This window comes from Tamandua tetradactyla, chromosome 14, assembly GCF_023851605.1.
Source record: "Tamandua tetradactyla isolate mTamTet1 chromosome 14, mTamTet1.pri, whole genome shotgun sequence".
NCBI classification, from domain to species: Eukaryota; Metazoa; Chordata; class Mammalia; order Pilosa; family Myrmecophagidae; genus Tamandua; species Tamandua tetradactyla.
This window is the reverse complement of record NC_135340.1, coordinates 7589709-7617690: the sequence shown is the minus strand read 5'-3', so window position 1 is coordinate 7617690 and position 27982 is coordinate 7589709. Positions and strand designations below refer to the sequence as shown.

Genomic DNA, 27982 nt, shown 5'->3' with positions numbered 1-27982 from the left:
AAAAAAATTACTAGTGAAAGTAAGAGGAAAACCTAGAAAAGTTCAAGATATCATAAATTAAATTTTTTGAAAGAATTATTCTTGATTAGCTTAGTATGGAGTTTGAGATTATCTTTTGAACTAGTTCTTGTCTATATAATTTTTAAAAAGTTGCAACTAAAGTATATTTTTTGTTATATAGCTCAAAACACTTCTGTGAAGAAATGTGATGAGACCAGAGTTATGATCTTCTCATCATTCCGAGATAGTGTTCAAGAAATCGCAGAAATGCTTTTTCATCATCGGCCAGTTGTTAGAGCAATGACTTTCGTTGGCCATGCTTCAGGCAAAAGCACAAAGGGTTTTACCCAGAAGGAGCAACTGGAGGTAATGAAAATAAAAATAAAATTGATTAGCTTTACATGTATGCCTTTTTTGTTTTAACTCATTGGGTAATTGGCTACTTCTTAAAGAAAATTTTATAGTTAACATGTAAATAAAGACAAGTCATACTTTGAAAGGCCGAAAAAGTGGTCTTTGTTGTGAAAAATTTTAAAGTAATATAAAGTATAATAAAGTAGAAAGGCTCTGAAATCCTATTGCCTAGGATGAAATTTCAGCTCTGCGACTTAACTTCTTGTACCTCAGGTTTCGTTATGTATAAACATCTTGATAGGATTATTGTGAGCATTAAATGAAATCATACTGTAGTGTCTTTACTAAATGTTTGCTGTTTATTTAAAGTCATTTTAATAAATTGTTCAATAGAAATGACTTTTTTCCAGTTATTAAAAATCTTATTTTAAAAATCTAATCAGAGGGAAACCAAACTACCTGTTTTTAAGGTAATCCTAGGTGCTCTGAATAAGAGGGAATAAGTTTTCTAAGTGCTATGGTATATAATGTGTGTTGTGGAATATTTTTGACTTGATTTTTCTAAACTGTTTGCAGGATTTTGCAGATTAGCTATAGATCTGGATTTCAGTAGTCACTGATACTTAGGTGTGTCTTTAATTCTTTAATGTCTAATTCATTTGGACAGATCCTTTCCAGATTCTGTAGACATTAGTAGATGAGAAATTCTCATTTAAATTCCTTGTATGGTATATATACTGTACTTAGAAGAGTTTAAGGGGTCTGGATCTGGAAGAGAAGGGTTTAGGAGAGTTTCCTGAGGCTGAGAAAGAAACGCCTTTACCAAATGTCAAATCTGACCATGTGAGTGATTATTACTACTCTTTTTTTTTTTAAATTTATTTTGTATTATCAAACCAAAACAACATACAAACATGAACATTCTTACTATGCAAACATTCCATGTATGGTGTACAATCAATGGCTCATGATATCATCACATAGTAGTATATTCATCACCATGATCATGTTTTAGAACATTTGCATCACTCAAGAAAAAGAAGGAGGTGGCTTAGCAGGCAGGAATGCTTGCCTGCGATGCCAGAGGACCCGGGTTTGATTCCTGGTGTCTGCCCTTGTAAAAAAAAAAAGAAAAGAAAAAAGAAAAAGCTCATATATACCATACCCCTTACCCCTCCCTCTCATTGACTACTAGTATTTCCTCCTACTCAATAGATTTTAACCTTTGTTCCCCTATTTTTTTTCTATACCCCTTACCACTCCCTTTCATGGTTCACTAATGTTTCAATGTACTCAATTTAACATTTGTTCTGCTTATTATTTATTTATTTATTTATTTATTAAAAAAATTAACTAACACATTTAGAAATCATTCCATTCTACATATACAATCTATTATTTATTTTTAATCCATATTTTTTTTACTCATCTGTCAATATCATAGGTAAAAGGCACATTAGACACAGGTTTTCACAATCGTATAGTCACATGTAAAAGCTATATCATTATACATTCATCTTCAAGAAACATGTCTACTGGAACACAGCTCTACAGTTTCAGGCACTTCCCTCTAGCCTCTCTAATACACCTTAAACTAAAAAGGGAATATCTATAAAATGTGTAAAAATAACCTCCAGGATAAGCTCTGACTCTATTTGAAATCTCTCAGTCACTTTCATTTTATTTTGTCTCATTTCTCTCTTCTGCCTTTTGGGTGAGAAGATTTTTTCAGTAACTTGATACTGAGTTCCAGCTCATTCTATGATTTCTGTCCTGTGTTGACAGGGAGATTTACACTCCTGGGAGTCATGTTCCACGTAGAGACGGGGAGGGTGGTGAGTTTGCTTGCCGTGTTGGCCAAGAGAGGGATAGGCCACATCTGAGCAACAAAAGAGGTTCTTTGGGGGTGACTCTTAGGCCTAATTTTAAGTAGGCTTAGTCTATCCTTTGTGGGAATAAATTTCGTATGAACAAACCCCAAGATTGAGGGCTCAGCTTATTGACTTGGTTGTCCCCACTGCTAGTGAGAATATCAGGAATTCTCCAAATGGGGAAGTTGAATGTTCCCCCTTTCTCACCATTTCCCCAAGGGGATTTTGCAAATACTTTTTTATTCATGTTCAGATCACTCTGGGATTTATCAGGGCATCAGTCTAGACAAACCTACAAAATCTCATGCCTTATTCTGTGTGCTTATGGTGTCCATATAAGTTATATTAGAAAATACACTAGTCAAGGTATAAATTTTGTACCAAATAAACATTTTTTCTTTAGCCTCACACGTAAGTTAAAGTTTTAAAATATGAATTACTATCTATTTTCAACACCCTGCAATATTGACATTCCTTTGTTCTTGCTCATGTAAAAACACTTCTTAATTTGTACATTTAGTCACTATCATTGTACACTCCAGGCATTCCTAGATTATTGTCATCTCAGTCTTTATCATCTATCTTTCTGGTTTCATTTGTACCCCCAGCCCTCCTCCCTTCATCATTCCAACATTCAGTTTCATTCAGTGTACTAACATTATTGTGCTATAATTAGGTAGTATCGTGCTATCCTTTTCTGAATTTCTTTACAATCAGTCTTGTTGTACAATCTGTATCCCTTCAGCTTCAATTACCCAAAATCTACCCTGTTTCTATCTTCTGATGGCCTCTGTTCTTAGCTGAAATTCTCCAGGTTCATTCATTAATCTTAGTTGATATCGGTGAGACCATACAGTATTTCTCCTTTTGTTTCTGGCTGATCTCACTCAACATAATGTCCTCAGGATCCGTCTCTGTTATTTTATGCTTTATGCCTTTATTCTGTCTTATAGCTGTGTAATATTCCATTGTATGTATATACCACAGCTTGTTTAGCCACTCGTCTGTTGATGGAAATTTGGGCTGTTTCCATCTCTTGGCAATTGTTAATAATGGTGCTGTAAACCTTGGTGTGCAAATATCTACTTTTGTCCTTGCCCTCATGTCCTCTGAATAGATACCCAGCAATGGTATTTCCAGATCATACGGCAATTCTATGCTTAGCTTCCTGAGGAACCGCCAAACTGCCTTCCACAGCAGTTGTTCCATTTGACATTCCCACCAACAGTGGATAAGTGTGCCTCTTTCTCCACATCCTCTCTAGCACAAGCACTTGTCATTTTCTGCTTTATTGATAATGTCCTTTCTGCTGGGTGTGGGATGATATCTTATCGTGGTTTTAATTTGCATTTCCCTAAATAGCCTGGGAAATTGAGCATCTTTTCATGTGCTTTTTAGCCATTTGTATTTCCCCTTCTGAGAAGTGTCTGTTCATGTCTTTTGCCCATTTTTTAATTGGGTAGTTTCTCTTTTTGTTGTTGAGTTGAACAATCTCTTTATTTATTCTGGATACTAGACCCATACTGATGTATTGTTTCATTTGAAATAATTGTTTCATTTGAAATTTGAAATAAATTTCAAAGCACAGCACCACAAGTAATTATAGAACATATTTCAGAGTTTAACATGGTTTACAATTCCACAATTTTAGGTTTTTACTTCTAGCTGCTCTAGTAAAAGAGATCGATTTAGTAATTCAGTAATCATATTCATTTGTTAAATCCTGTTTTCTCTGAATGACTCCACTATCCCTTTTGATCTTCTGTCCTTCTCTTTAGGGGTGTTTGGGCTATGGCCATTCTAACTTTTTCATGTTGGAAGGGGCTGTCAGTAATATGGGGTAGGGAGATGAAACTATTTGATGTTCTAGAGACTGGGCCCTCTACGGTTCAGGACTTATCTGGTCCAGGGACCTTACTGGAGGTTATAGGTTTCTGGAAAGTTACGTGAGTGCATGGAATGTTGTAGAATCCTATATATCACCTTAGGTGTTCTTTAGGATTGGCTGTAATAGTTTTGGTTGGGATTTGGCAAATTATGGTAGGTAGCAATGTCTAACTGAAGTTTGCATAAAAGGGAACTCCAAAGTAGCCTCTCGACTCTATTTGAACTCTCTCAGCCACTGATATCTTTTTTGTTATACTTCTTTAACCCCTTTTGGACAGGATGGCATTGTGATCCCATGGTAACAGGGCTGGACTTATCCTTGGGAGTCATCTCCCACACCACCAGGGAGACTTTCACCCCTGATGTCATGTCCCACATAGAGAGGAGGACAATGATTTCACTTGCAGAATTGGGTTTAGAGTGAAGCTACATTGAAGCAGCAAAAGAGGTCCTCTAGAAGTAATTCTTACGCCTACCTACTGATAGGCTAAGCTTCTCCACTACATGGATCATCTTCAAACGAGCAAGCCTCAAGATCAAGGGCTTGGCGTATTGATTTCGGTGTCCCTAATATTTCACACAGTATCAGAGTTTTCTCTGTTATAAAATTTAATAGTTCCATATTTTTTCTTCCATCTCTCAAGGGATTTTTTTTTTATTAATTAAAGAAAAAAAGAAATTAACACAACATTTAGAAATAATTCCATTCTACATATGCAATCAGTAATTCTTAACATCATCCCATAGATGCATGATCATCATTTCTTAGTACATTTGCATCAACCCAGGAAAAGAACTAGCAAAACAACAGAAAAAGATATAGAATGTTAATATAGAGAAAAAAATAAAAAAATAATAATAGTAAAAAAAAGAAAAAAAAAGACACAAACAAACAGACAAACAAACAAAAAAAAACCCTATAGCTCAGATGCAGCTTCATTCAGTGTTTTAACATGATTACTTTACAATTAGGTATTATTGTGCTGTCCATTTTTGAGTTTTTGAATCTAGTCCTGTTGCACAGTCTGTATCCCTTCAGCTCCAATTACCCATTATCTTACCCTGTTTCTAACACCTGCTGGACTCTGTTACCAATGACATATTCCAAGTTTATTCTCGAATGTCGGTTCACATCAGTGGGACCATACAGTATTTGTCCTTTAGTTTTTGGCTAGACTCACTTAGCATAGTGTTCTCTAGGTCCATCCATGTTATTACATGCTTCATAAGTTTATCCTGCCTTAAAGCTGCATAATATTCCATCGTATGTATATACCACAGTTTGTTTAGCCACTCGTCTGTTGATGGACATTTTGGCTGTTTCCATCTCTTTGCAATTGTAAATAACGCTGCTATAAACATTGGTGTGCAAATGTCCGTTTGTGTCTTTGCCCTTAAGTCCTTTGAGTAGATACCTAGCAATGGTATTGCTGGGTCGTATGGCAATTCTATATTCAGTTTTTTGAGGAACCACCAAACTGCCTTCCACAGTGGTTGCACCATTTGACATTCCCACCAACAGTGGATAAGTGTGCCTCTTTTTCCACATCCTCTCCAGCACTTGTCATTTTCTGTTTTGTTGATAATGGCCATTCTGGTGGGTGTGAGATGATATCTCATTGTGGTTTTGATTTGCATTTCTCTAATGGCCAGGGACATTGAGCATCTTTTCATGTGCCTTTTGGCCATTTGTATTTCCTCTTCTGAGAGGTGTCTGTCTGTTCAAGTCTTTTTCCCATTTTGTAATTGGGTTGGCTGTCTTTTTGTTGTTGAGTTGGACAATCTCTTTATAAATTCTAGATACTAGACCTTTATCTGATATGTCGTTTCCAAATATTGTCTCCCATTGTGTAGGCTGTCTTTCTACTTTCTTGATGAAGTTCTTTGATGCACAAAAGTGTTTAATTTTGAGGAGCTCCCATTTATTTCTTTCTTTCTTCAGTGCTCTTGCTTTAGGTTTAAGGTCCATAAAACCACCTCCAATTGTAAGTATCATAAGATATCTCCCTACATTTTCCTCTAACTGTTTTATGGTCTTAGACCTAATGTTTAGATCTTTGATCCATTTTAAGTTAACTTTTGTATAGGGTGTGAGATGCGGGTGTTCTTTCATTCTTTTGCATATGGATATCCAGTTCTCTAGGCACCATTTATTGAAGAGACTGTTCTGTCTGTCCCAGGTGAGTTGGCTTGACTGCCTTATCAAAGATCAAATGTCCATAGATGAGAGGGTCTATATCTGAGCACTCTATTCGATTTCATTGGTCGATATATCTATCTTTATGCCAATACCATGCTGTTTTGACCACTGTGGCTTCATAATATGCCTTAAAGTCGGGCAGCGCGAGACCTCCAGCTTCGTTTTTTTTCCTCAAGATGTTTTTAGCAATTCGGGGCACCCTGCCCTTCCAGATAAATTTGCTTATTGGTTTTTCTATTTCTGAAAAATAAGTTGTTGGGATTTTGATTGGTATTGCATTGAATCTGTAAATCAATTTAGGTAGAATTGACATCTTAACTATATTTAGTCTTCCAGTCCATTAACACGGTATGCCCTTCCATCTATTTAGGTCTTCTGTGATTTTTTTTAACAGTTTTTTGTAGTTTTCTTTATATAGGTTTTTTGTCTCTTTAGTTAAATTTATTCCTAGGTATTTTATTCTTTTAATTGCAATTGTAAATGGAATTCGTTTCTTGATTTCCCCCTCAGCTTGTTCATTACTAGTATATAGAAATGCTACAGATTTTTGAATGTTGATCTTGTAACCTGCTACTTTGCTGTACTCATTTATTAGCTCTAGTAGTTTTGTTGTGGATTTTTCCGGGTTTTCGGCGTATAGTATCATATCGTCTGCAAACAGTGATAGTTTTACTTCTTCCTTTCCGATTTTGATGCCTTGTATTTCTTTTTCTTGTCTAATTGCTCTGGCTAGAACCTCCAACACGATATTGAATAATAGTGGTGATAATGGACATCCTTGTCTTGTTCCTGATCTTAGGGGGAAAGTTTTCAATTTTTCCCCATTGAGGATGAAATTAGCTGTGGGTTTTTCATATATTCCCTCTATCATTTTAAGGAAGTTCCCTTGTATTCCTATCTTTTGAAGTGTTTTCAACAGGAAAGGATGTTGAATCTTGTCAAATGCCTTCTCTGCATCAATTGAGATGATCATGTGATTTTTCTGCTTTGATTTGTTGATATGGTGTATTACATTAATTGATTATCTTATATTGAACCATCCTTGCATACCTGGGATGAATCCTACTTGGTCATGATGTATAATTCTTTTAATGTGTTGTTGGATTCGATTTGCTAGAATTTTGTTGAGGATTTTTGCATCTATATTCATTAGAGAGATTGGTCTGTAGTTTTCTTTTTTTGTAATATCTTTGCCTGGTTTTGGTATGAGGGTGATGTTGGCTTCATAGAATGAATTAGGTAGCTTTCCCTCCACTTCGATTTTTTTGAAGAGTTTGAAGAGAGTTGGTACTAATTCTTTCTGGAATGTCTGATAGAATTCACATGTGAAGCCGTCTGGTCCTGGACTTTTCTTTTTAGGAAGCTTTTGAATGACTGATTCAATTTCTTTACTTGTGATTGGTGTGTTGAGGTCATCTATTTCTTCTTGAGTCAAAGTTGGTTGTTCATGTCTTTCCAGGAACCCATCCATTTCATCTAAATTTTTGTATTTATTAGCGTCGAGTTGTTCATAGTATCCTGTTATTACCTCCTTTATTTCTGTGAGTCAGTGGTTATGTCTCCTCTTCCATTTCTGATCTTATTTATTTGCGTCCTCTCTCTTCTTCTTTTTGTCAATCTTGATAGGGGCCCATCAATCTTATTGATTTTCTCATAGAACCAACTTCTGGTCTTATTGATTTTCTCTATTGTTTTCATGTTTTCAATTTCATTTATTTCTGCTCTAATCTTTGTTATTTCTTTCCTTTTGCTTGCTTTGGGGTTAGTTTGCTGTTCTTTCTCCGGTTCTTCCAAATGAACAGTTAATTCCTGAATTTTTGCCTTTTCTTCTTTTCTGATATAGGCATTTAGGGCAATAAATTTCCCTCTTAGCACTGCATTTGCTGCGTCCCATAGGTTTTGATATGTTGTGTTCTCGTTTTCATTCGCCTCGAGATATTTACTAATTTCTCTTGCAATTTCTTCCTTGACCCACTCGTTGTTTAAGAGTGTGTTGTTGAGCCTCCACGTATTTGTGAATTTTCTGGCACTCTGCCTATTATTGATTTCTAACTTCATTCCTTTATGATCCGAGAAAGTGTTGTGTATGATTTCAATCTTTTTAAATTTGTTAAGACTTGCTTTGTGACCCAGCATATGGTCTATCTTTGAAAATGATCCATGAGCACTTGAGAAAAAGGTGTATCCTGCTGTTGTGGGATGTAATGTCCTATAAATGTCTTTTAAGTCTAGCTCATTTATAGTAATATTCAGATTCTCTATTTCTTTATTGATCCTCTGTCTAGATGTTCTGTCCATTGATGAGAGTGGGGAATTGAAGTCTCCAACTATTATGGTAGATGTGTCTATTTCCCTTTTCTGTGTTTGCAGTGTATTCCTCACGTATTTTGGGGCATTCTGGTTCGGTGCATAAATATTTATGATTGTTATGTCTTCTTGTTTAATTGTTCCTTTTATTAGTAGATAGTGTCCTTCTTTGTCTCTTTTAACTGTTTTACATTTGAAGTCTAATTTGTTGGATATTAGTATAGCTACTCCTGCTCTTTTCTGGTTGTTATTTGCATGAAATATCTTTTCCCAACCTTTCACTTTCAACCTATGTTTATCTTTGGGTCTAAGATGTGTTTCCTGTAGACAGCGTATAGAAGGATCCTGTTTTTTAATCCATTCTGCCAATCTATGTCTTTTGATTGGGGAATTCAGTCCATTAACATTTAGTGTTATTACTGTTTGGATAATATTTTCTTCTACCATTTTGCCTTTTGTATTATATATATCATATCTGATTTTCCTTCTTTCTACACTCTTCTCCATACCTCTCTCTTCTGTTTTTTCGTATCTGATTCTAGTGCTCCCTTTAGTATTTCTTGCAGAGCTGGTGTCTTGGTCACAAATTCTCTCAGTGACTTTTTGTCTGAGAATGTTTTAATTTCTCCCTCATTTTTGAAGGACAATTTTGCTGGAGATAGAAGTCTTGGTTGGCAGTTTTTCTCTTTTAGTAATTTAAATATATCATCCCACTGTCTTCTAGCTTCCATGGTTTCTGCTGAGAAATCTACACATAGTCTTATTGGGTTTCCCTTGTATGTGATGGATTGTTTTTCTCTTGCTGCTTTCAAGATCCTCTCTTTCTCTTTGACCTCTGACATTCTAACTAGTAAGTGTCTTGGAGAACGCCTGTTTTGGTCTATTCTCTTTGGGGTGCGCTGCACTTCTTGCATCTGTAATTTTAGGTCTTTCATAAGAGTTGGGAAATTTTCAGTGATAATTTCTTCCATTAGTTTTTCTCCTCCTTTTCCCTTCTCTTCTCCTTCTGGGACACCCACAGCACGTATATTTGTGCGCTTCATATTGTCCTTCAGTTCCCTGATCCCCTGTTCAAATTTTTCCATTCTTTTCCCTATAGTTTCAGTTTCTTTTTGGAATTCAGATGTTCCATCCTCCAATTCACTAATTCTTGCTTCTGTCTCTTTAAATCTACCATTGTAGGTATGCATTGTTTTTTCCAGCTTTTCTACTTTGTCCTTCACTCCCATAAGTTCTGTGATTTGTTTTTTCAGATTTTCTATTTCTTTTTTTTTTCAGCCCATGTCTTCTTCATGTCATCCCTAAATTTATTGATTTGGTTTTTGAAGAGGTTTTCCATTTCTGTTCGTATATTCAGCATTAGTTGTCTCAGCTCCTGTATCTCATTTGAACTATTGGTTTGTTCCTTTGACTGGGCCATATCTTCAATTTTCTGAGCATGATCCATTATCTTCTGCTGGCATCTGGGCATTTAATCAGATTTCCCTGGGTGTGAGACCCAGCATGTTGAAAGATTTTTCTGTGAAATCTCTGGGTTCTGTTTTTCTTATCCTGCCCAGTAGGTGGCGCTCGTGACGCTCATCTGTCTGCGGGTCCCACCAGTAAAAGATGCTGTGGCTCCTTTAACTTGGAAAACTCTCGCTGTAGAAGGGGGGCGCCAGCCACCGCGGCTTGGGGGAGTGCCTATCCACCGTTCCCAGCCGGACCGGGAAGCCACGTGTTTGGAAGGGACCGCGGTCGCCATTCTCTGTGGCTTGGGGATATCCGATCCAATTCTCCCAGCGGTCCGGGGGGCCGCGCGTGGGGGGGGGAGCCAGCTGCCGCGGCTTGAGGAGACCGCCTGTCCAATTCTCCCAGCCGGCCCGGGAAGGAGGGAGGGAGGGACTCCGGCTGCCTACCGCCCCGGCCCGGCGAAGCCCGCGCCCCTCGGCGATCTCACCGGAGCAGGCTCTCCCAGCCAGTCAGCCGTTCCAGAATGGGGTACGCTGTCTTCTTGGTCTCTGTCGTGGCTCCGGGAGCTGTTCTGTATCGTTTCTACTTCCTTAGTGGCTGTTCTGGAGAAGGATCTAAGACCCGTGCGTCTTACTAAGCCGCCATCTTCTCTGGAAGTCTCTCAAGGGATTTTGCTAATACTTTTTGATTATCTGCTGAATACACTCTGGGATGTATCTAGGCATTACATTAAGTTATACAGGATTAGAGGCCCTCATTCTTATACTGGGCTCCCTGTGTTTGAATTGTTTAAATTCTCTATCCAGACAAGTTGAGTTAGATTATGTGCTACAGGAAATTTAAGTTCTGAACAAAATAAACCTTTCCTTCTTTTTCTCAAAGAGTAGATGAGGTTGTAAAATATAGATAATGTCTTCCTTATCCCTGTATTCTGAATTACCCTAATCCCAACCTAATCAACTTTGTTCTTAACTCTGAATACCAGGTTATACATATATAAAACAACCTCTCAAAATCCAGAAATAATAATTACCACTCCAGACTAAATGTGCCTGCCATAAGAGTTTACAATGTAGGATTCTCAATTTTTGTACTTCTTGTTGTCAGCCAGTAACAGCAATTTGTAGACCGGCAACAGTTCATGGACCACACTAGGAGTAGCATTATTTTCAACATCAAGTAGTGATGTGATGTTGAACAGACAATTGAATATGCAAGTCTTGAGTTCATGGGAAGGCTCTAGATTTGGTATGTATTTGGGAATTGTCATCATATATATGAGACTGGATAAAATTACCAAATAACTGAATGGGAATAGAAAAGATATCCATAGAGTGAGCCTGAGACACTTCATTGTTATGAGACATAGTAATGGGGAATGAGAATAACTGGCTAATAAAGTAGAAGACTAGGAGAGAATATATCCTAGAGCTAAATGAGGAGGAGGAAGTGACTAATTGTAACAAAAGCTTCTCTTAGGTCTTTTGTGATGATAATTGGAGAAGTGACCATTGGATTTAGGTATGACAAGGCAAATGAAATTTTTTTTTATTTTTTTAACTTTTTTTATTAATTGAAAAAAATCAACAAACAAAACATTAAGATATCATTCCATTCTACATATACAATCAATAATTCTTAATATCATCAAATAGTTGCATATTCATCATTTCTTAGAACATTTACATCGATTTAGAAAAAGAAAAAGACAACAGAAAAAGAAATAAAATGATAACAGAGAAAAAACAGATTATACATACCATACCCCTTACCCCTCGCTTTCATTTACCACTAGCATTTCAAACTGAATTTAACATTTGTTCCCCCTATTATTTATTTTTATTCCATATATTCTACTCTTCTGTTGATATAGTAGCTAAAAGGAGCATCAGACACAAGGTTTTCACATTCACAGAGTCTCATTGTGAAAGCTATATCATTGTTCAATCATCATCAAGAAACATGGCTACTGGAACACAGCTCTACACAACATCCCTTGATGTTAATTCTCAGCTCATTCTAGGGTTTTTCTCAGTCCCTTGATGCTGAGTCTCAGCTCGTTCCAGGATCTCTGTCCCATGTTGCTAGGAAGGTCCACACCCCTCTGAGTCATGTCCCACGCAGAGAGGGGGAGGGTGGTGAGACTGCTCGTCGTGTTGGCTGGAGAGAGAGGCCACATCTGAGCAACAAAAGAGGCTCTCTTGGGGGTGACTGTTAGGCCTAAATTTTAAGTAGACTCGACCTATCTTTTGTGGGGTCAAGTTTCATGTGAACAACCCCAAGCCTGGGGGCTCAGCCTATAGCTTTGGTTGTCCACACTGCTTGTGAGAATATCAAGAATTCAACTTGGGGAAGTTGAATTTCTCCCCACTCTCACCATTCCCCGAAGAGGCCTCACAAACACTTTTCCAGTCACTGATCAAATCACTCTGGGATTCATCGGGGCATCACTCTGTACAAACCAACAAAATGTCATGTCCTACCTGAGATTCCAAGTACTTATGACATTCAATCAAACTATCTACATGAGTTATATTAGGAAATGCTCTAGTCAAAATATAAATTCTTTAACAAATAAACATTTTTTGCTTTAGTCTCACACATAAGGTGACATTTTAAAGTATTAATGATCATCTATTTTCAGCACCCTGTAATAATGACATTCCTTTGTTCTTCCTCATGCAAAAACATTTTTAAAATTTGTACATTGTACATTTCACTATTGTTATACACTCTAGGCATTCCTAGATTATACCATCTCGATCTTTAACATCTATCTTTCTTTCTGATTTCATTTATGTCCCCAGCCCTCCTCCCTCTATCATTCTCACATGCAGCTTCATTCAATGTTTTAACATAATTACATTACAGTTAGGTAGTATTGTGCTGTCCATTTCTGAGTTTTTATATTCAGTCCTGTTGCACAATCTGTATCCCTTCAGCTCCAATTACCCAATATCTCACCCTATTTCTATCTCGTGATGGTCTCTGTTACCAAGGAAATATTCCGAGTTTATTCACTAATGTCGGTTCATATCAGTGAGACCATACAGTATTTGTCCTTTTGTTTCTGGCTAATCACTCTCAGCATAATGTCCTTAAGGTCCATTCATGTTGTTACATACTTCATAACTTTATTCTGTCTTAGAGCTGCATAATTTTCCATCTTATGTAAATGTCACAGTTTGTTTAGTCAGCTGTCTGTTGATGGACATTTTGGCTGTTTCCATCTCTTGGTAATTGTTAATAATGCTGCTATAAACATAGGTGTGTAAATGTCCATTTGTGTCCTTGGCCTCGTGTCCTTTGAGTAGAGACAGCATATAGATGGGTCCTGTTTTTTAATCTATTCTGCCAGACTATGTCTTTTGATTGGAGAGTTTAATCCATTAACATTCAGTGTTATTACTGCATGGGTAGTACTTTCTTCTACTATTTTGCCTTCTGGATTTTATATGTCATATCTAATTTTCCTTCTTTTTACCTTAACTCATAATCTTCCTTTCTACACTCTTCTCCACACCTCTCTCTTCTGTCTTCGTATCTGTCTCTAGTGTTCCCTTTAGTATTTCTTGCAGAGCTGGTCTCTTGGTCACAAATTCTCTCAGTGATTTTTTGTCTGAAAATGTTTTAATTTCTCCCTCATTTTTGAAGGAAAGTTTTGCTGGATATAGAATTCTTGGATGGCAGTTTTTCTCTTAATAATATAAATATATTACCCCACTGTCTTCTCGCCTCCATGGTTTCTGCTGAGAGATCTGCGCATAGTCTTATTGGGCTTCCCTTGTATGTGATGGATTGCTTTTCTCTTGCTGTTTTCAAGATCCTCTCTTTCTCTTTGACCTCTGATATTCTGATTAGTAAGTGTCTTGGAGTATGTCTATTTGGATCTATTCTCTTTGGGGTGTGCTGCACTTCTTGAATCTGTAATTTTAAGTCTTTCATAAGAGTTGGGAAATTTTCAGTGATAATTTCCTCCATTAGTTTTTCTCCTCCCTTTCCCTTCTCTTCTTCTGGGACACTCACAACACGTATATTCATGCGCTTCATATTGTCTTTCAGTCCCCTGAGTCCCTGCTCATATTTTTCCTTTTTTTTCCCCTACAGTTTCTGTTTCTTGTCGGATTTCAGATGTTCCGTCCTCCAGTTCAGAAATCCTGTGTTCTGTCTCTCGAAATCTACCATTGTAGGTTTCCATTGTTTTTCCATTTCTTTTACTGTGTCTTTCATTCCCATAAGTTCTGTGATTTGTTTTTTCAGACTTTCAGTTTCTTCTTTTTGTTCTTTCCTTGCCTTTTTTATATCCTCCCTCAATTCATTGATTTGGTTTTTGATGAGTTTTTCCATGTATGTTCGTACATTGTGAATTAATTGTTTCAGCTCCTGTATGTCATTTGAATTGTTGTTCCTTTGACTGGGTCATATCTTCAATTTTCCTAGTGTGATTTGTTATTTTTTGCTGGCATTTAATTACCTTAATTAGTTTATTCTGGCATTTAATTACCTTAATTAGTTTATTCTGGAGATTGCTTTCACTTCTTTTATCTAGGGTTTTCTTGCTGGATGAATTTGTCTATCTTTTCTTTGACATTCCGTTCAGCTTTATCTGGACCTTTAGCTTAAGTTTTGTTTAACAGAGGAGAATTTTTCAGTTCTTCTTTTCTTGTTTCTTGCCCTGCTTGTGTGGTGCCTTTCCCTCACACACACTTAGGAGGGTCTACTTAGATATTATAGACCCCAGCCAGATTTTCCCAGAGCAAACTGGCCTCCTATCAGGAGGAAAGAGTCACCTGCGTCAGTTTTCCCTGAGGGTGAGACCCAGCAGGTTGAAAGAGTTTCCTGTGAAGTCTCTGGACTCTGTTTTTCTTATCCTGCCCATTATGTGGCACTTGTCTGACTGCAGGTCCCACCAGCATAAGATGATGCGGTACCTTTAACTTTGGCAGACTCTCCCTGCTTGGGGCATGGTGGAGACAGAGGAGAAGTTGTAGGCTGGTTTTAATGGCTTCAAATTACCAAGCCCTGGTGTCTGAATTCCTTGAGGGAGGGATTCCACCTGGGTGGGGCTTCACCCCTCCCCTGGGGAAGGCACAAGCTCCAGATAAGACCTCAAAAGAGCTCACTTCTGCCTATGCCTGGGGCAGTTGCAGCCTGAAAAGTCCTGCTGCTGTATCCAGAGGCAGTCAAGCCTTTGTAGATACACAGCCGCAAAAACCTCTGTTTCCTTCTTTTTTTTTTTTCCCCCTTTTTCTGTCAGTCCTGCCCCCTTGGCGCCGGGGCAAAAATGAGCAACCTCCGCTTTGATCAGGTTCACCTAAGCTGGGACCTATTTTTAGTAGTCAGAATTTGTTACTTAGTTCCACAGTTGACATTTGATTGTGCCTAGTCCCTGCTGCTGGTAAAGTCCTTTCCTTTCCCCATCTGGGAAGTGGCCTGTGGGGGAGGGGCGCTGGCCGCCACAGCTTTGGGAACTCACGGTTTTCGGGAGGCTCGCAGCCAGTCCAGCTGGTCCAGACTGGGGTACACTGTGTGTCCGGTCACTGACGTGGCCCCAGGAGCTGTTCTGTACTGTTTCTGGCTATTTAGTAGTTGTCCTGGAGGACGAACTAAAATGCACATGTTGTTAAGCCACCATCTTGACCCGGAAGTGCTATATATATATTTTTAATAGCCAACTTTATGGTGTGAAGTGGTATCTCATTGCAATTTTGATTTGCATTTCCTTAATGACTGATGACATTGAGAATCTTTCCATGTTTTTTTGGCCATTTGTATATATTCTTTAGAGAAATATCCTTTCAGGTCCTTTGTCTATTTTTTATTTAAGTGGTTTGTCTTTTTGTTGTTGATTTTTTTCAGATTTTATTGTAAAGGAAAGCAGAAATGGAAGTGGTGTTTTGTTTATTTTCTGTTAAGGGATGTAACAGTGTGCCTGTATGCTACTAGGAATAATCAGTTGAGAATGAAAACTTTATGATGGAGCAGAGAGGAGAATATTGGTGGAATGATCTTTGAGTAGATGAGGGAATGGGATGGGAGATAGTATAAAACTATAGGGATTGGCTTCAGTTAAGGACACAGATAGTTTATCCAAAACAATAGGAGGACAGGTTGAATATGTAGGATATTAGACCCAGGTACAGATAGTTAGGTATATGTGATGATGGTACCTTGTAGAAATTATTTTTAGGTTGCACAGTTTTTACAGTGTTTCTAGCAAGTTCACCGGCTGAGACTGAGGATGGGGATATAATGTTGAAGTTTGATGAGCAAGGAGAGATTAGAAACAATTATCCCAATGAATAGGGAAAGTGAATATGGGGAACTGTGTGATAGTTTTCTGACAGCAGTCTGGGCCCATTCAAGGTGAGAGATCATGAATTTGATGTGAGACTAGTTAGCATGGTTGTTCCTTTCCTCCATCCACACCCAACTGTGTGGATGCAAGCAGAGACTGGGTGGAAAGTGGGATATAATCATTTTGGGTATTTAGCCAGTGGGGTATGAAATAAGGGAAGGGCAAGAGAGTGAAATTTAAGCTAAGGTACAGGAGAAGCAATAAAAACATGATAGGATCAGTGGATTCTGAGTTGTGGAGGGGGGTCAAAGAATTGTCAGAATTGAGCTCTAAAAACAACAACAAGTGATTGTAGGAGGTTTGAATGCTTGAAATTGAGGTCATGGAGGAATCGCAGTTATTAGTAATAAGGCCTAGGATATAATTAGGATTGATTAGGAAATAAGTGCTACCAGATTGTAGGAGCTGAGATACGGGATATATAAGATCAGGAAGTGTTATGTGTGTAAATACTGAAATCAGCAAGAATTAAAACACAGTGTTGGAAAAAGTAAAAGCAAGCTAAGAGCTAAACTATTGTAGGAATGAGAAAGAGTGACCTGTGGGGTCAATGGATGGCTACAACAATAGTAGTGAGTGATATAGTCTGACCTGTGGTCTAAATTGCTATGACGGGTGGGGTTGGGGGTACATTAGAAGTTAGGGAGAATGGTTGAAAGTGGCCAAAGAAGCAGAGAGTATACCTGCCTCATCTCAGGCCCAGTGGTAGGAGTTTGGAAAGAAAAAGCCACAACTTGGAAGGTCTACAGGGAAAGCAGTGGGGTGGGGGTGGGGGGAGACCAAGAAGATGAAAATATTATTCCAAGGAATGTGGGAGATGAGGTTGATAATGGAAATATATAGAGCTGTATGTGGATTAGAGTCTGGGGGATGAGGTATGATCTGGAGTTCTGGGCTGCTTGAAGTAACTGACATAACTAAAGATAAGACATAATAGAATCAGTCTTAACTGTTCTCCAGGTAGATGGTGCTGATGAGGCCTGTGTGTATTGGGAGTAGGGGTTAAGGGTGTCCCCAGGATCTTCCAGAGTTCTAGGTCTCTGACTATAAGCTTGGCCTTGATTGAGATTCATAGGGAGGCTCTCAAAGGTAAATCTGAAAGTTGCTTTATATGGAAATGGTTTAAAGAGGATGAATCTGTGAGATGTTTAGTAAGACTAGGTGATGGATTAGGTAAAAGGAATGAAGAAGAAGGAGGTATCAAGGATGACTTCTAGGGTGTTTGAACCTGCCAGACCAGAGTGATAGAGGTCCCCTTCACAGATGGAAAACACCCGAGCAGTACTAACTTGGTAATGGTTGAAGACTGGTTGAGTATTGGATATTTTGAGTTTGAAAGGAGATGTCAAATAGGCAATTGTATCTATTACTTTTTTCTCTAATTCAGTTATCTTGATGACTTAGAATATCAGTCCCTTTTTCTTCTTTTTCCTTCTTTCCTTTTCCCCTTTTCTTTTCCTTCCCTTAAGCATTCAGTATAATAGTTACAAGCATTCAGTGTAATAGTTATAAAATCTGGCATTATGGAAAATAATTAGAAAATTAGATATCATGGCTGGTAGTATTGTTGCTAGAAATTCTACACCTGTTATGCATTTAGCTTCCCATTTTTTCTGCCCATCTCCCCTGGCAACCTGTACTCTAATTTCTGTTTATGAGCTTTCATATTCTCTTATACTTTCTTTGTAGTTACCATGGAATTTAATTTAGCATCCTAAATCTTTAACAATCTCCTTTGCTTTGATACCAAGTTAACTTTAATAGTATATAACTATGCTCCTATAACCTTCTATCCTCCCAGCTTTATGTAGTTCATGTTACAAATTACATGTTTATTTATAATGAGTCCAAAACCACTGATTTATTATTGCTTTTTTATGCATTTGCCTTTTACATCCTGTAGAAGTGAAAAGTGGAATTACAAACCAAAAATACAGTAGTATTGGAATTTATATTTACCCATATCATTATCCTAAACAGAGATATTTATTTCTTCATGCAGCTTTGATCTATTGTGTATTGTCTTTTCAACCTATAGAACTCTCTTTAGCATCTTTTGTAGGGACAGTATAGTGGTTATTAACTCTCAGGTTTTTTTGTCTGGAAATGTCTTAATCTCTCCTTATTTTTGAAAGATAGTCCTGCCAGATTTAGAATTTTTGGTTGGTGATTTTTTTGCATTTAGCACTTTATGCTTCACTGTCTTATTTCTGTGGTTTCTGATGTGAAATTGGCACTTAATCTTATTTTGCTTTCAGCACTTTATGCTTCACTGCCTTCTTGTTTCTGTGGTTTCCATGTGAAATTGGCACTTAATCTTACTGAATCTCCCTTGTACATGATATATGTTTCTCTCTTGTGGCTTTCAGAATTCTCTTTTTATCTTTGACGTTTGACAGTTTGATTATAATATGCCATGTTTCAGTCTATTTGGATTCATCCTGTTTGGAGTTTGTTAAGGTTATAATTTTTTTATATGAAAATAGATTTTATTAGGAAAATAATTGAAGAAGATAATTAAAAGATAGTAATTAAAAGAGTCTTCAAAAATAAAGCATAGTTACATCACCAAATAAGATGGCACCAACATCTGAAGAGAAGTGCTGGTGAATTTCAAAAGCAACATTTTAACTCTCATCAGTAAAAATCCACAGCAATCTTGGGGACAGCATTCAGTCTCCTAGTTAAGATCCATAGCAGAGCATACGATTCTGATGAGGTGTTCTCCCTCCTTCATAAGATTCTTTTCTCTCTTCTCCTAAGTTTCTCCTCTTTCTTTCTCTAACTGCTTGCATGCAGTTTTTTTCCCCCTCTTTTTATGATATCTTCACATAATAGTGGCCAAATTCCAGTTAGCTTATGTGACCAGCTTGGTCCTCTGGGAACTGGCTAGGGATAAAGAGGAACTTCCTGGAACCTAGATACTTTTATCAAAGTACACCTCCTTCCAGGAGGATAGCTAGTCCTCCCAGCTAGGGTGCATATTTTAACTGTTTCTTACCAAGGTCACATAATAGCAATATCAGTTGCATGCAATGGCAACAACAGGTGAACAGAACAGACTCCACAAATGTATCTTTCCCTTACATTCAGCCCTTAGAATCTGATTCATTCATCATAGAAGCCATGGTTATTTTGGGAGGTAAATGTAGTTTGTACATATATTTTTGTATAAATACAGGACAAAGCATTAAAATATTTTTATACAGGCTTAAAGGAATGTAGGTATTTACATGATATGAACATCATTTAGCTAGTACAATAAGTGTATACATTAAGAACAGATCCACTTACGGCAATATTATTTTAGATTAATAGATTCCACCAGCTAGTTTGGGACAAGAAAAGAACCATTTTCCATCCAGTATAACATTTATAAAACAGAAAAAAAATGTTACCTAGATTTGCATAGTTTGGGGTACCCAGTACAATATGTTAGGAGACAGACAAGCACATTCCCCCCGGTACAGTATTTTTATACTAGCTACCCTGGTCTGGAGAAAGAGTGTTTGACTTTTACTGCCTCATCTATTTTTTGTAAAGCATTTTCAATAGAATCTTAATTATCAGGGATATATTTTTATGTTTTACATGATTAACAGCATAAATTCTTCCTTGGGCAGTTGTCAGATTTAGCCCAGTCCAGTTCTGTTCAGTGGCTGATGTTATTTATCATGGAAGACCTTCAGCTGCATTAGTTGGAAATTCAGCACAGATTAGCAGTAAGAGCTGTCATGCATTCACGCATAGGTATATGCCCATGATGTCAGACTATCAGTCATTTCTCCAGCAATCATCCAGTTTAAGATTGTGAACAATGTAACATACTTAGTTATAAAGAAAAAGTTAATAGGCAATATTTTTAATTCATTCTTTTTAGCATATGTCATTACCATTATATTATTATTTCCCTCTGCTTTTATTTCAACAGCCTTGATTGTCTTAATTAAGACTTTAGAGCTAACTTTGGTATCAATGGAGCTAAATCCTCCTGCACAAATTGTTACATTAGGAGCATGATTTAGCTTTTCCCAGTTTCCTTTATATAAGGAATAATTAATTGCTTTTAAAATAGGAATCATTGTTACTTTGAATTTGTAAAGGGGATTTGTAATAATATTTAAGGTTTTTACAAGTATTTCTTTGGGTGACATATTGGTATACACAGGTAACAAGCACTTCAGAGTAGGTATAATTAATTTGCCATGTTTGAGCAAGGAGAGTTCCTTTTGCTAATTCCCATTATTATTTTTAGTATTATTTGTAAAGTATCTTTTTTTTACAAATTTCATGTTGATTTTTAATCTGAATTAAAATAGAAAAAGGTAAATTAATCCCTTTGATTTGTGCCCACTTGTACATAGCATGTGCACCTAAATGTCCAAATTGTTGATGCACCCATTGAGCAAGAGTAGAGTTTTCTTCGTAATGGTATTCACAGCAATTTCTGCTGAGGTATCTGTAGTAGGATTATACTCATGTTCAGGTGAATTTAAGATCAAGTAGGCATCTTCAGTTCCTGTTTCCTGTACTCAAGAGGCCTCTAAATCCACTCAGGGATTCATGATGTGACGATTTCAATTTTCACTCTGGCGAATCTTCTTCTTTGAGCCCCATATTGGGTGCCAATTGTTGAGACCAGCTCAGCATGAAGGGTCAAGGAAGGCACCATGAGTATTGTTGTGCAAAACCAGGGACAATGCTGCAAGCCTCCAGGAACGTTACACGGAAACAGAACAAACCAGGGCCGAGGATCTGAAGTTTCAAGAAGTAGGTTTTTATTCATCTATGTCCATAGTGCTCAGCCGGGTAGCCTCTGAAAGTTTGAGCCTAATTGTTTTATATTCACGTTCTCTGACATTTTCTTCTGCCAGCTCTAATCTTCTGTGTAATCCCTCTAGGAAATTTTAATTTTTTTTTTTTTTTTTTTTTTTTTTTTTTAAAGGAAAGACAGAGAGAAGGAAGGAAGGATAGAAGGAAGGAAGGAAGGAAGAAAGGGAAACATTTTTAAACATTTTCTTGTTTTATTGTATTTTGTTTTTCCGTTTTTTGTTACATGGGCTGGGGCCGGGAATCGAACCGAGGTCCTCCGGCATAGCAGGCAAGCACTTTGCCCGCTGAGCCACCGCGGCCCGCCCGGAAATTTTAATTTTTGTTACTGTGCTCTTCAGCACTGTTTGGTTCTTTTTCATAATTTCAGTCTATCTATTGATACTCTTTTTGTGTTCATCAATTTTGTTTTCCTGATTTCCTTTAGTTCTTTTTCCTTTAGGTCTCTGAGTATATTTAAGACCATTTTTTTTCAAGTTTTTGTCTGCTATTTTCCAGGTCTGGTCCTCACTGATGGTTTCTAATGCTTTAATCTTCTTTGCTTAGGACTTCATTTCTTGTTCCTTTGTATGTTTTGTAATCTTTTGCTGAAACCTAGACATCTTGATATTTTAATGTGTTCTCGCTGGAACTTATACTCTGAGGCATCTGTTCCTTCAGATTGCATCAAGCTAGCATTATGATAGAGCTTTCCTTGAATGCCAGGAGCTATCTAAAAAAATAAAAAGGAAAATAGAGATATCTTTTCCAGTCTTTGCAGATTGACTTGTGCGAGTGCAGTGCTTTCCTTCAGGGCTTATCTATCATTTAGTTTAGAGAATAGCTCCAGATGAAAGGGTACGAGACTTCCTGACATTTTCTGTACAAGCCTCTTGTTTTGGGCATGTGTACTTGTAGCTGTAGGAATTTTCCTATTTATGTTGTTCTGAATGTCCTGCCCTCCCTAGCAAATAGTTGGGGTTCTGGGCATTGCAGTGTTTGACCTACAGCCAGCAGTCCCTTGCCCCAGGCAGGCAACTCAATTTGACTTCTCTCTCACTGCATTCTGTAGGAGAGCTCTCTAAGCTGCCTTCTACATAAAAGGCAAATTCTGGGATAGCAGGTCCCTCAGGCCACTACCAGACAAATTGTACCAGACGTAAATGCTCCCAGTATATGTATAAGGGTTTTTCTGCTCCTTTGAGAACCAGCACCAGAGATATACACAGGAAAAGTGGGCCAGCTCTTTGCCAAGTGAGGGATGGGGGACGGGCCAGCCAGGGCCCCACATGAGAGTCTACTTCATTTTTTTTCACTTTTTTTATTGTATAATATAGCATATATACAAAACAAAGGAAAAAGCAATAGTTTTTAAAGCACTCTTCAACAAATAGTTGCAGGACAGATCCCAGAGTTTATCATGGGCTACCATACCATCTTCTCAGATTTTTCCTTCTAGCTACTCCAGAATATAGGAGGCTAGAAGGAATAGATATTTTTTTAATTATCACAACCAACTTCTCTTTTTCTTTTTTTGTGGGAAATAACGCACACACACAAGAGCAACAAATTTCAAAGTACAACACAACAACCAGTTGTAAAACAGACCCCAGAGCTTGGCATGGGCCACAATTCCACAATTCTAGGTTTCAGCCTTTGGCTGCTGCAAGACACTGATCATCAATTTAATGATTCAGCAGTTGTATTCATTTATTAAACCCTGTCTTCTCTGTACAACTCCACCATTACCTGTCGTCTTTCTGCTTCTAAATAGGGTATCTAGGCCATAGCCATTCCAACCCTTTCATGTTGGAAGGGGCTGTCAATAATGTGTGGGGTAGGGAGATGGAACTAGCCAATGTTCTGAAGAGGCTGGGCCCCCTAGGTTTCAGGACCTATCTGGTCCAGCAACCCATCTGGAGGTCGCAGGCCTCTGGAAAGTTATTCTAGTGCATGAAACCTTTGTAGAATCTTATATATTGCCCTAGATGTTCTTTGGGATTGGCTGGAATGGTTTTGGTTGGGGTTTGGTGAGTTGTGATAGTAGCAGTGTCTAACTGAAGCTTGCGTTAAGAGTGACTTGCAGAGTAGCCTCTCAACTCAATTTGAACTCTGTCAGCCACTGATACTTTATTAGTTACACTTGTTTTCCTCCTTTTGGTCAGGATGGAATTGTTGTTCCTACGGTACCAGGGCTGGACTCATCCTTGGAGTCATCTCCCATGCCACCAGGGAGACTTTCACCCCTGAATGTCATGTCCTATGTAGTAGGGAGGACAATGATTTCATTTACAGAGTTCAGCTTGGAAGGAATGAGGCTACATCTGAGCAACAAAAGAGGTCCTCCAGAAGTGACTCTTGGGCATCCCATATGTAGGCTTAAGTTCTCAGTTACCTACGTAAGCTTCATAAGAGTAAGCCTCAAGGTCAAGGGCTTAGCCTATTATTTGGGTGTGAGATCCTACTACTTTTAAGCAGTCTTTTCCTTGATTTGGCACTCACTTTGTTACTGTTGTTCTTTCATTGTTTTCTGGAGCTTTGAAAAAGAAATTTTTGCCAGTTCTTGCTTGTTGTTCAAGTTTTCTTTGTGGGGACAGAGCCCTGAAGCATCTCACTCTGCCATCTTAGGGTGGGGCATCATTAACTTTTTCTTCAACATCTTATGGCATTATCGTTTCTTTTTTTGTTGTTGTTGGCATTAAGTCCGTATCACCTTATCCTTTTAGTTTCTCTTGGGTTATTAGTGATATTTTACCCTTTCATTCCTGATTTTTGTAATTTTAGTCCTCTCCCTTTTTTTTTCTTGAACCAAGTAACTTAATACTTAAGTTCTTTGATCTTTTCAAAGTGCACTTTTGGTTTCATTAACCTTCTCTATTATCTGTTTTGTATGTCATTGATTCACCTCTACTCATGAATTCCTTCCTTCTACTTGTTTGGGTTTAATTTGCTATTTTTTTTTTAATTCTTAAGGTGGAATTTTAGATTCCTCTTATGAGGCTTTTCTAATACAGACGTTTAAAACTATTCATTTGCCTCTCAATACTGCTTTAAGCTGCATTTAATCAGTTTTCTTATATTGTGTTTTTGTTCTCACTCAGTTCAAAATAATTTCTAATTTTCCCTGTGATTTCTTTTCTGACTTGTGGGTTATATAATATTTGGGGATTTCACTTATTCCTTTCTTTAATTGATTTCTTTATTTTTAATGTTTTTATTGAAACATCTTCACACAAATACAGTCTATCCATAGTATACAATCTGTGACTCAGTAATGTCACGTAATTTTATATTCATCACCATGATCATTTTTAGAACATTACCATCACTCCAGAAAAGGAAATAAAAGAAAAGAGAAAAAAACTCATACAGCTCATACTCCTTACCCCTCCCTCTCATTGATCGCTAGTATTTCAATCTACCCAATTTTTTACCCTTTGTCCCCCCCATTATTTTATTTTTTATTCTTTTTTATTCATCTGTCCATACCCTGGATAAAAGGAGCATGAGACGCAAGGTTTTCATGATCACAAGGTCACAATATAAAAGCCATATAGTTGTACAGTTGTCTTCAAGAATCAAGGTTATTGGAAAAGAATTGAACAGTTTCAGGTACTTCCCTTTAGCCACTTATTGTAGTTTCTTACTGAAATCGCATCAGAATGAAATCAATGAAACTGAACAGAGAGAAAAATCTTGAAATGGCCGTATAAAAAAAGTAAGATATGAATTCTAGGAATAATAAAACATTCTTATTTTGGATACACTTAGGTGTACATTTAGGTTTGGAGGCGATAAATGGAACTTATTGCCCTTAGGCTGTTGACCTGCTCTATGCTCCTTCTTTTAGCAGATGCTAAAAATAAAAAATTAGAATTTCTCATTCACATGTGAGTTGTTAACACACCCTTTTAGCATCACAGCCATTATTAAAACAAAGATATTTGGACTGCCCTTTCCATTTTCCCGTAATGCTTTATGGCTTATATTGCCATTTTGAGATTTCCTTCCCTATTTAGGTACCCTTGATGTTGATTTTATTCAATATTTTATAGGAGAACAGAAAAAATGTGTAATCTACAATTCTTTTAAGTTTCACCTAGTTATTTTGTAAATCATTTTCTTTTTAGGTAGTGAAACAATTTCGTGATGGTGGTTACAACACGTTGGTTTCTACCTGTGTTGGTGAAGAAGGCTTGGATATAGGAGAAGTTGATCTTATAATATGTTTTGATGCCCAGAAGAGTCCAATTCGTCTTGTACAGCGAATGGGTAGAACTGGCCGCAAACGTCAAGGCAGGATTGTTGTTATCCTTGCTGAAGGACGAGAAGAACGTGTAAGTAAATTTGTAGAAACATGTTTGATACTTATAATTTGAAAAGTAAAACCGAAAGACTAATATCTTACAGCATTCAAAGTCCAAACAATCTGGTAGGTAATCATGGTTGATTTTTCCCCCCTTTGTATTAAATTTTGACTACTCTTTTCTTGTAATTAAGAGAATTTTTGCTTGTATTTGGTTTTGTAATTTTTGTCAAATTAAAGAAACACATTTTAATACCTCAGTATTAGTTCAAATGCACGTAAATATTAAGAATCAATATTCATTTCTTTGTTTTATTATTTTCTTTTGCTTCTAAGTCCTATTTATTTGCTCTCTTTGGTTTTGGACTACAGTAACCTAATAATAGTTGTGAAATTTTCAAGAATTGCAAATATCAAACAAAACAGAAAAGAATATGCACCAAAATAAAAGCCTTCAGAGCTTAAAATATTTACTTTCTAGCCTTTTCTGATGCCTGCTCTAAGTGATGGGTAACTTAAATTTTATTCATATTCTTTTACATTCTTGGGTGATGAGCCTTCTAAATATGAAGTTCATATTATTTTGTGTTTGTAACATTAAAGTGTTAACTAATTTTTTTAACTCAGTGGGACTGATTTAATGGCCAAATATATAGTCATATTAAAGACCTTATTTTGCTATAATTTTTTAAATTTTGATTTTAAATTTAAAATTTAAAAAATCAATTAAAAAATTTTTTTGAAAGCATCCTGAAAAAACTAATTATTTTTCTTTAATATTTTACATGTTATTTTAATATATTCTTATGTAACATCCATTTTATCCATAAAAAGATCTCAGTAAATGAAATCTTTGGTAGCTTGTTGTTCTAGTTTGCTAGCTGCTGGAATGCAATATACCAGAAATGAAATGGCTTTTAAAAAGGGGGAATTTAATGAGTTGCTAGTTTACAGTTCTAAGGCCGAGAAAATGTCCCAATTAAAACAAGTCTATAGAAATGTCCAATCAAAGGCATCCAGGGAAAGATACCTTGGTTCAAGAAGGCCGATAAAGTTCAGGGTTTCTCTCTCATCTGGAAAGGCACACGGCGAACACAGTCACAGTTTCTCTCTTGGTTGGAAGAGCACATGGCGAATACAGCGTCATCTGCTAGCTTACTCTCCTGGCTTCTGGTTTCATGAAGCTCCCCGGGAGGCTTCTTCCTTCTTCATCTCCAAAGGTCGCTAGCTGGTGGACTGTCTGCTTCGTAGTGTTGCTCTCTCTGAATCTCTCATTCTCCAAAATATTTCCTCTTTTATAGGACTCCAATAAACCAATCAAGACCCACCCAAATGGGTGGAGACATGTCATCCCTTAATCCAGTTTAACAACCATTCTTGACTAAATCACATCAACCAGGGAGATGATCTCATTACAGTTTCAAATATACAGTATTGAATGGGGATTATTCTACCTTTATGAAATGAATTTATATTAAAACATGGCTTTTCTTAGGGGGCATACTTCCTTTCAAACCAGCACACTTGTAAAAGGTCCTATATTATCAATGAGTGAAACTGGGTTCTTACCAATTGTGTTGTCTTAGGCAAGTCATTTAATCTCTCTTTTCAGGTTTTAGTTTTCTTATCTGTAAAATAAAAATTATGACCCACATTTAATAATCATTTATTTTATGTTGTGCAATGTTCTAAGTGTTTTACATGCGCTATTATTATAATCCTGTCAACAATCTTACTCTGTACAGATAAAAAACTGAAGTATATATAGAGAGATGAAATAAACTGACATAAGGGAATTTGTTCCAAAAAAGCATATTGCATGTAGGTAAATATCAATCTTATTCAGAAACAGCAAACACTACATTAAAAACGATGATCTTTGTGTAGTCTAGTTACTAAGGTAGGTTTTTAATAATAGATTTTGAAATATTTTTTCACCAATTCTTTATCAAATGGTCTTACTGATGTTTTAAAAGGTCAGCATAAATTTCATTCTCTAAGTATTTAAGTGGATTAATTTAACCTTATGTTTAGAATAAACCCAAACAAACATTAATTTCCTGTTATGGCTAAATGACTATTATAGAAATTATATCATTTGAAATTTTATATTTGTTTTTGCAGACTTATAATCAAAGTCAGTGCAACAAAAGGAATATTTATAAAGCTATTTCAGGTAATACACAGGTCCTTCATTTTTACCAAAGAAGTCCACGAATGGTTCCTGATGGAATCAATCCAGAATTACACAAAATGCTCATCACACATGGTTTTCATGAACCAGAGAAGCCTTCTTGGAATGTGCAGCAGAAGTCATCTCTCTTTTCTTACAGGAATGGTAAATAAAAATTTTGCTGTTGAGGCATGCTTTTTTTTTTTTTCCCTTTTTTTAGTTAGTAGAAAGGTGAATCTTGTTATACTGTTTCTTCTTTGATAAA

The 27982-nt window shown here is 36.9% G+C and overlaps 1 protein-coding gene and 1 long non-coding RNA gene across 5 annotated transcripts in view; one reads left to right on the top strand and one right to left on the bottom strand.

Moving 5' to 3' along the window:
• FANCM (FA complementation group M) overlaps window positions 1-27982 on the top strand; it is a 101242-nt gene that overhangs the window by 31912 nt on the left and 41348 nt on the right. For all 4 annotated transcript variants that reach the window (XM_077126851.1, XM_077126852.1, XM_077126850.1 and 1 more), the window contains 3 exons: window positions 182-366; window positions 25369-25575; window positions 27669-27882. In XM_077126851.1, coding sequence (XP_076982966.1) covers window positions 182-366; window positions 25369-25575; window positions 27669-27882 — 606 coding nt within the window. The remainder of the gene's footprint in view (window positions 1-181; window positions 367-25368; window positions 25576-27668; window positions 27883-27982) is intronic.
• Window positions 10-27982, bottom strand: LOC143655592 (uncharacterized). Its single transcript, XR_013162165.1, has 4 exons — window positions 27747-27982; window positions 27114-27172; window positions 25416-25555; window positions 10-360 (listed from the first exon to the last, which is right to left on the bottom strand). It is a non-coding gene; the product is annotated as an uncharacterized LOC143655592 (long non-coding RNA).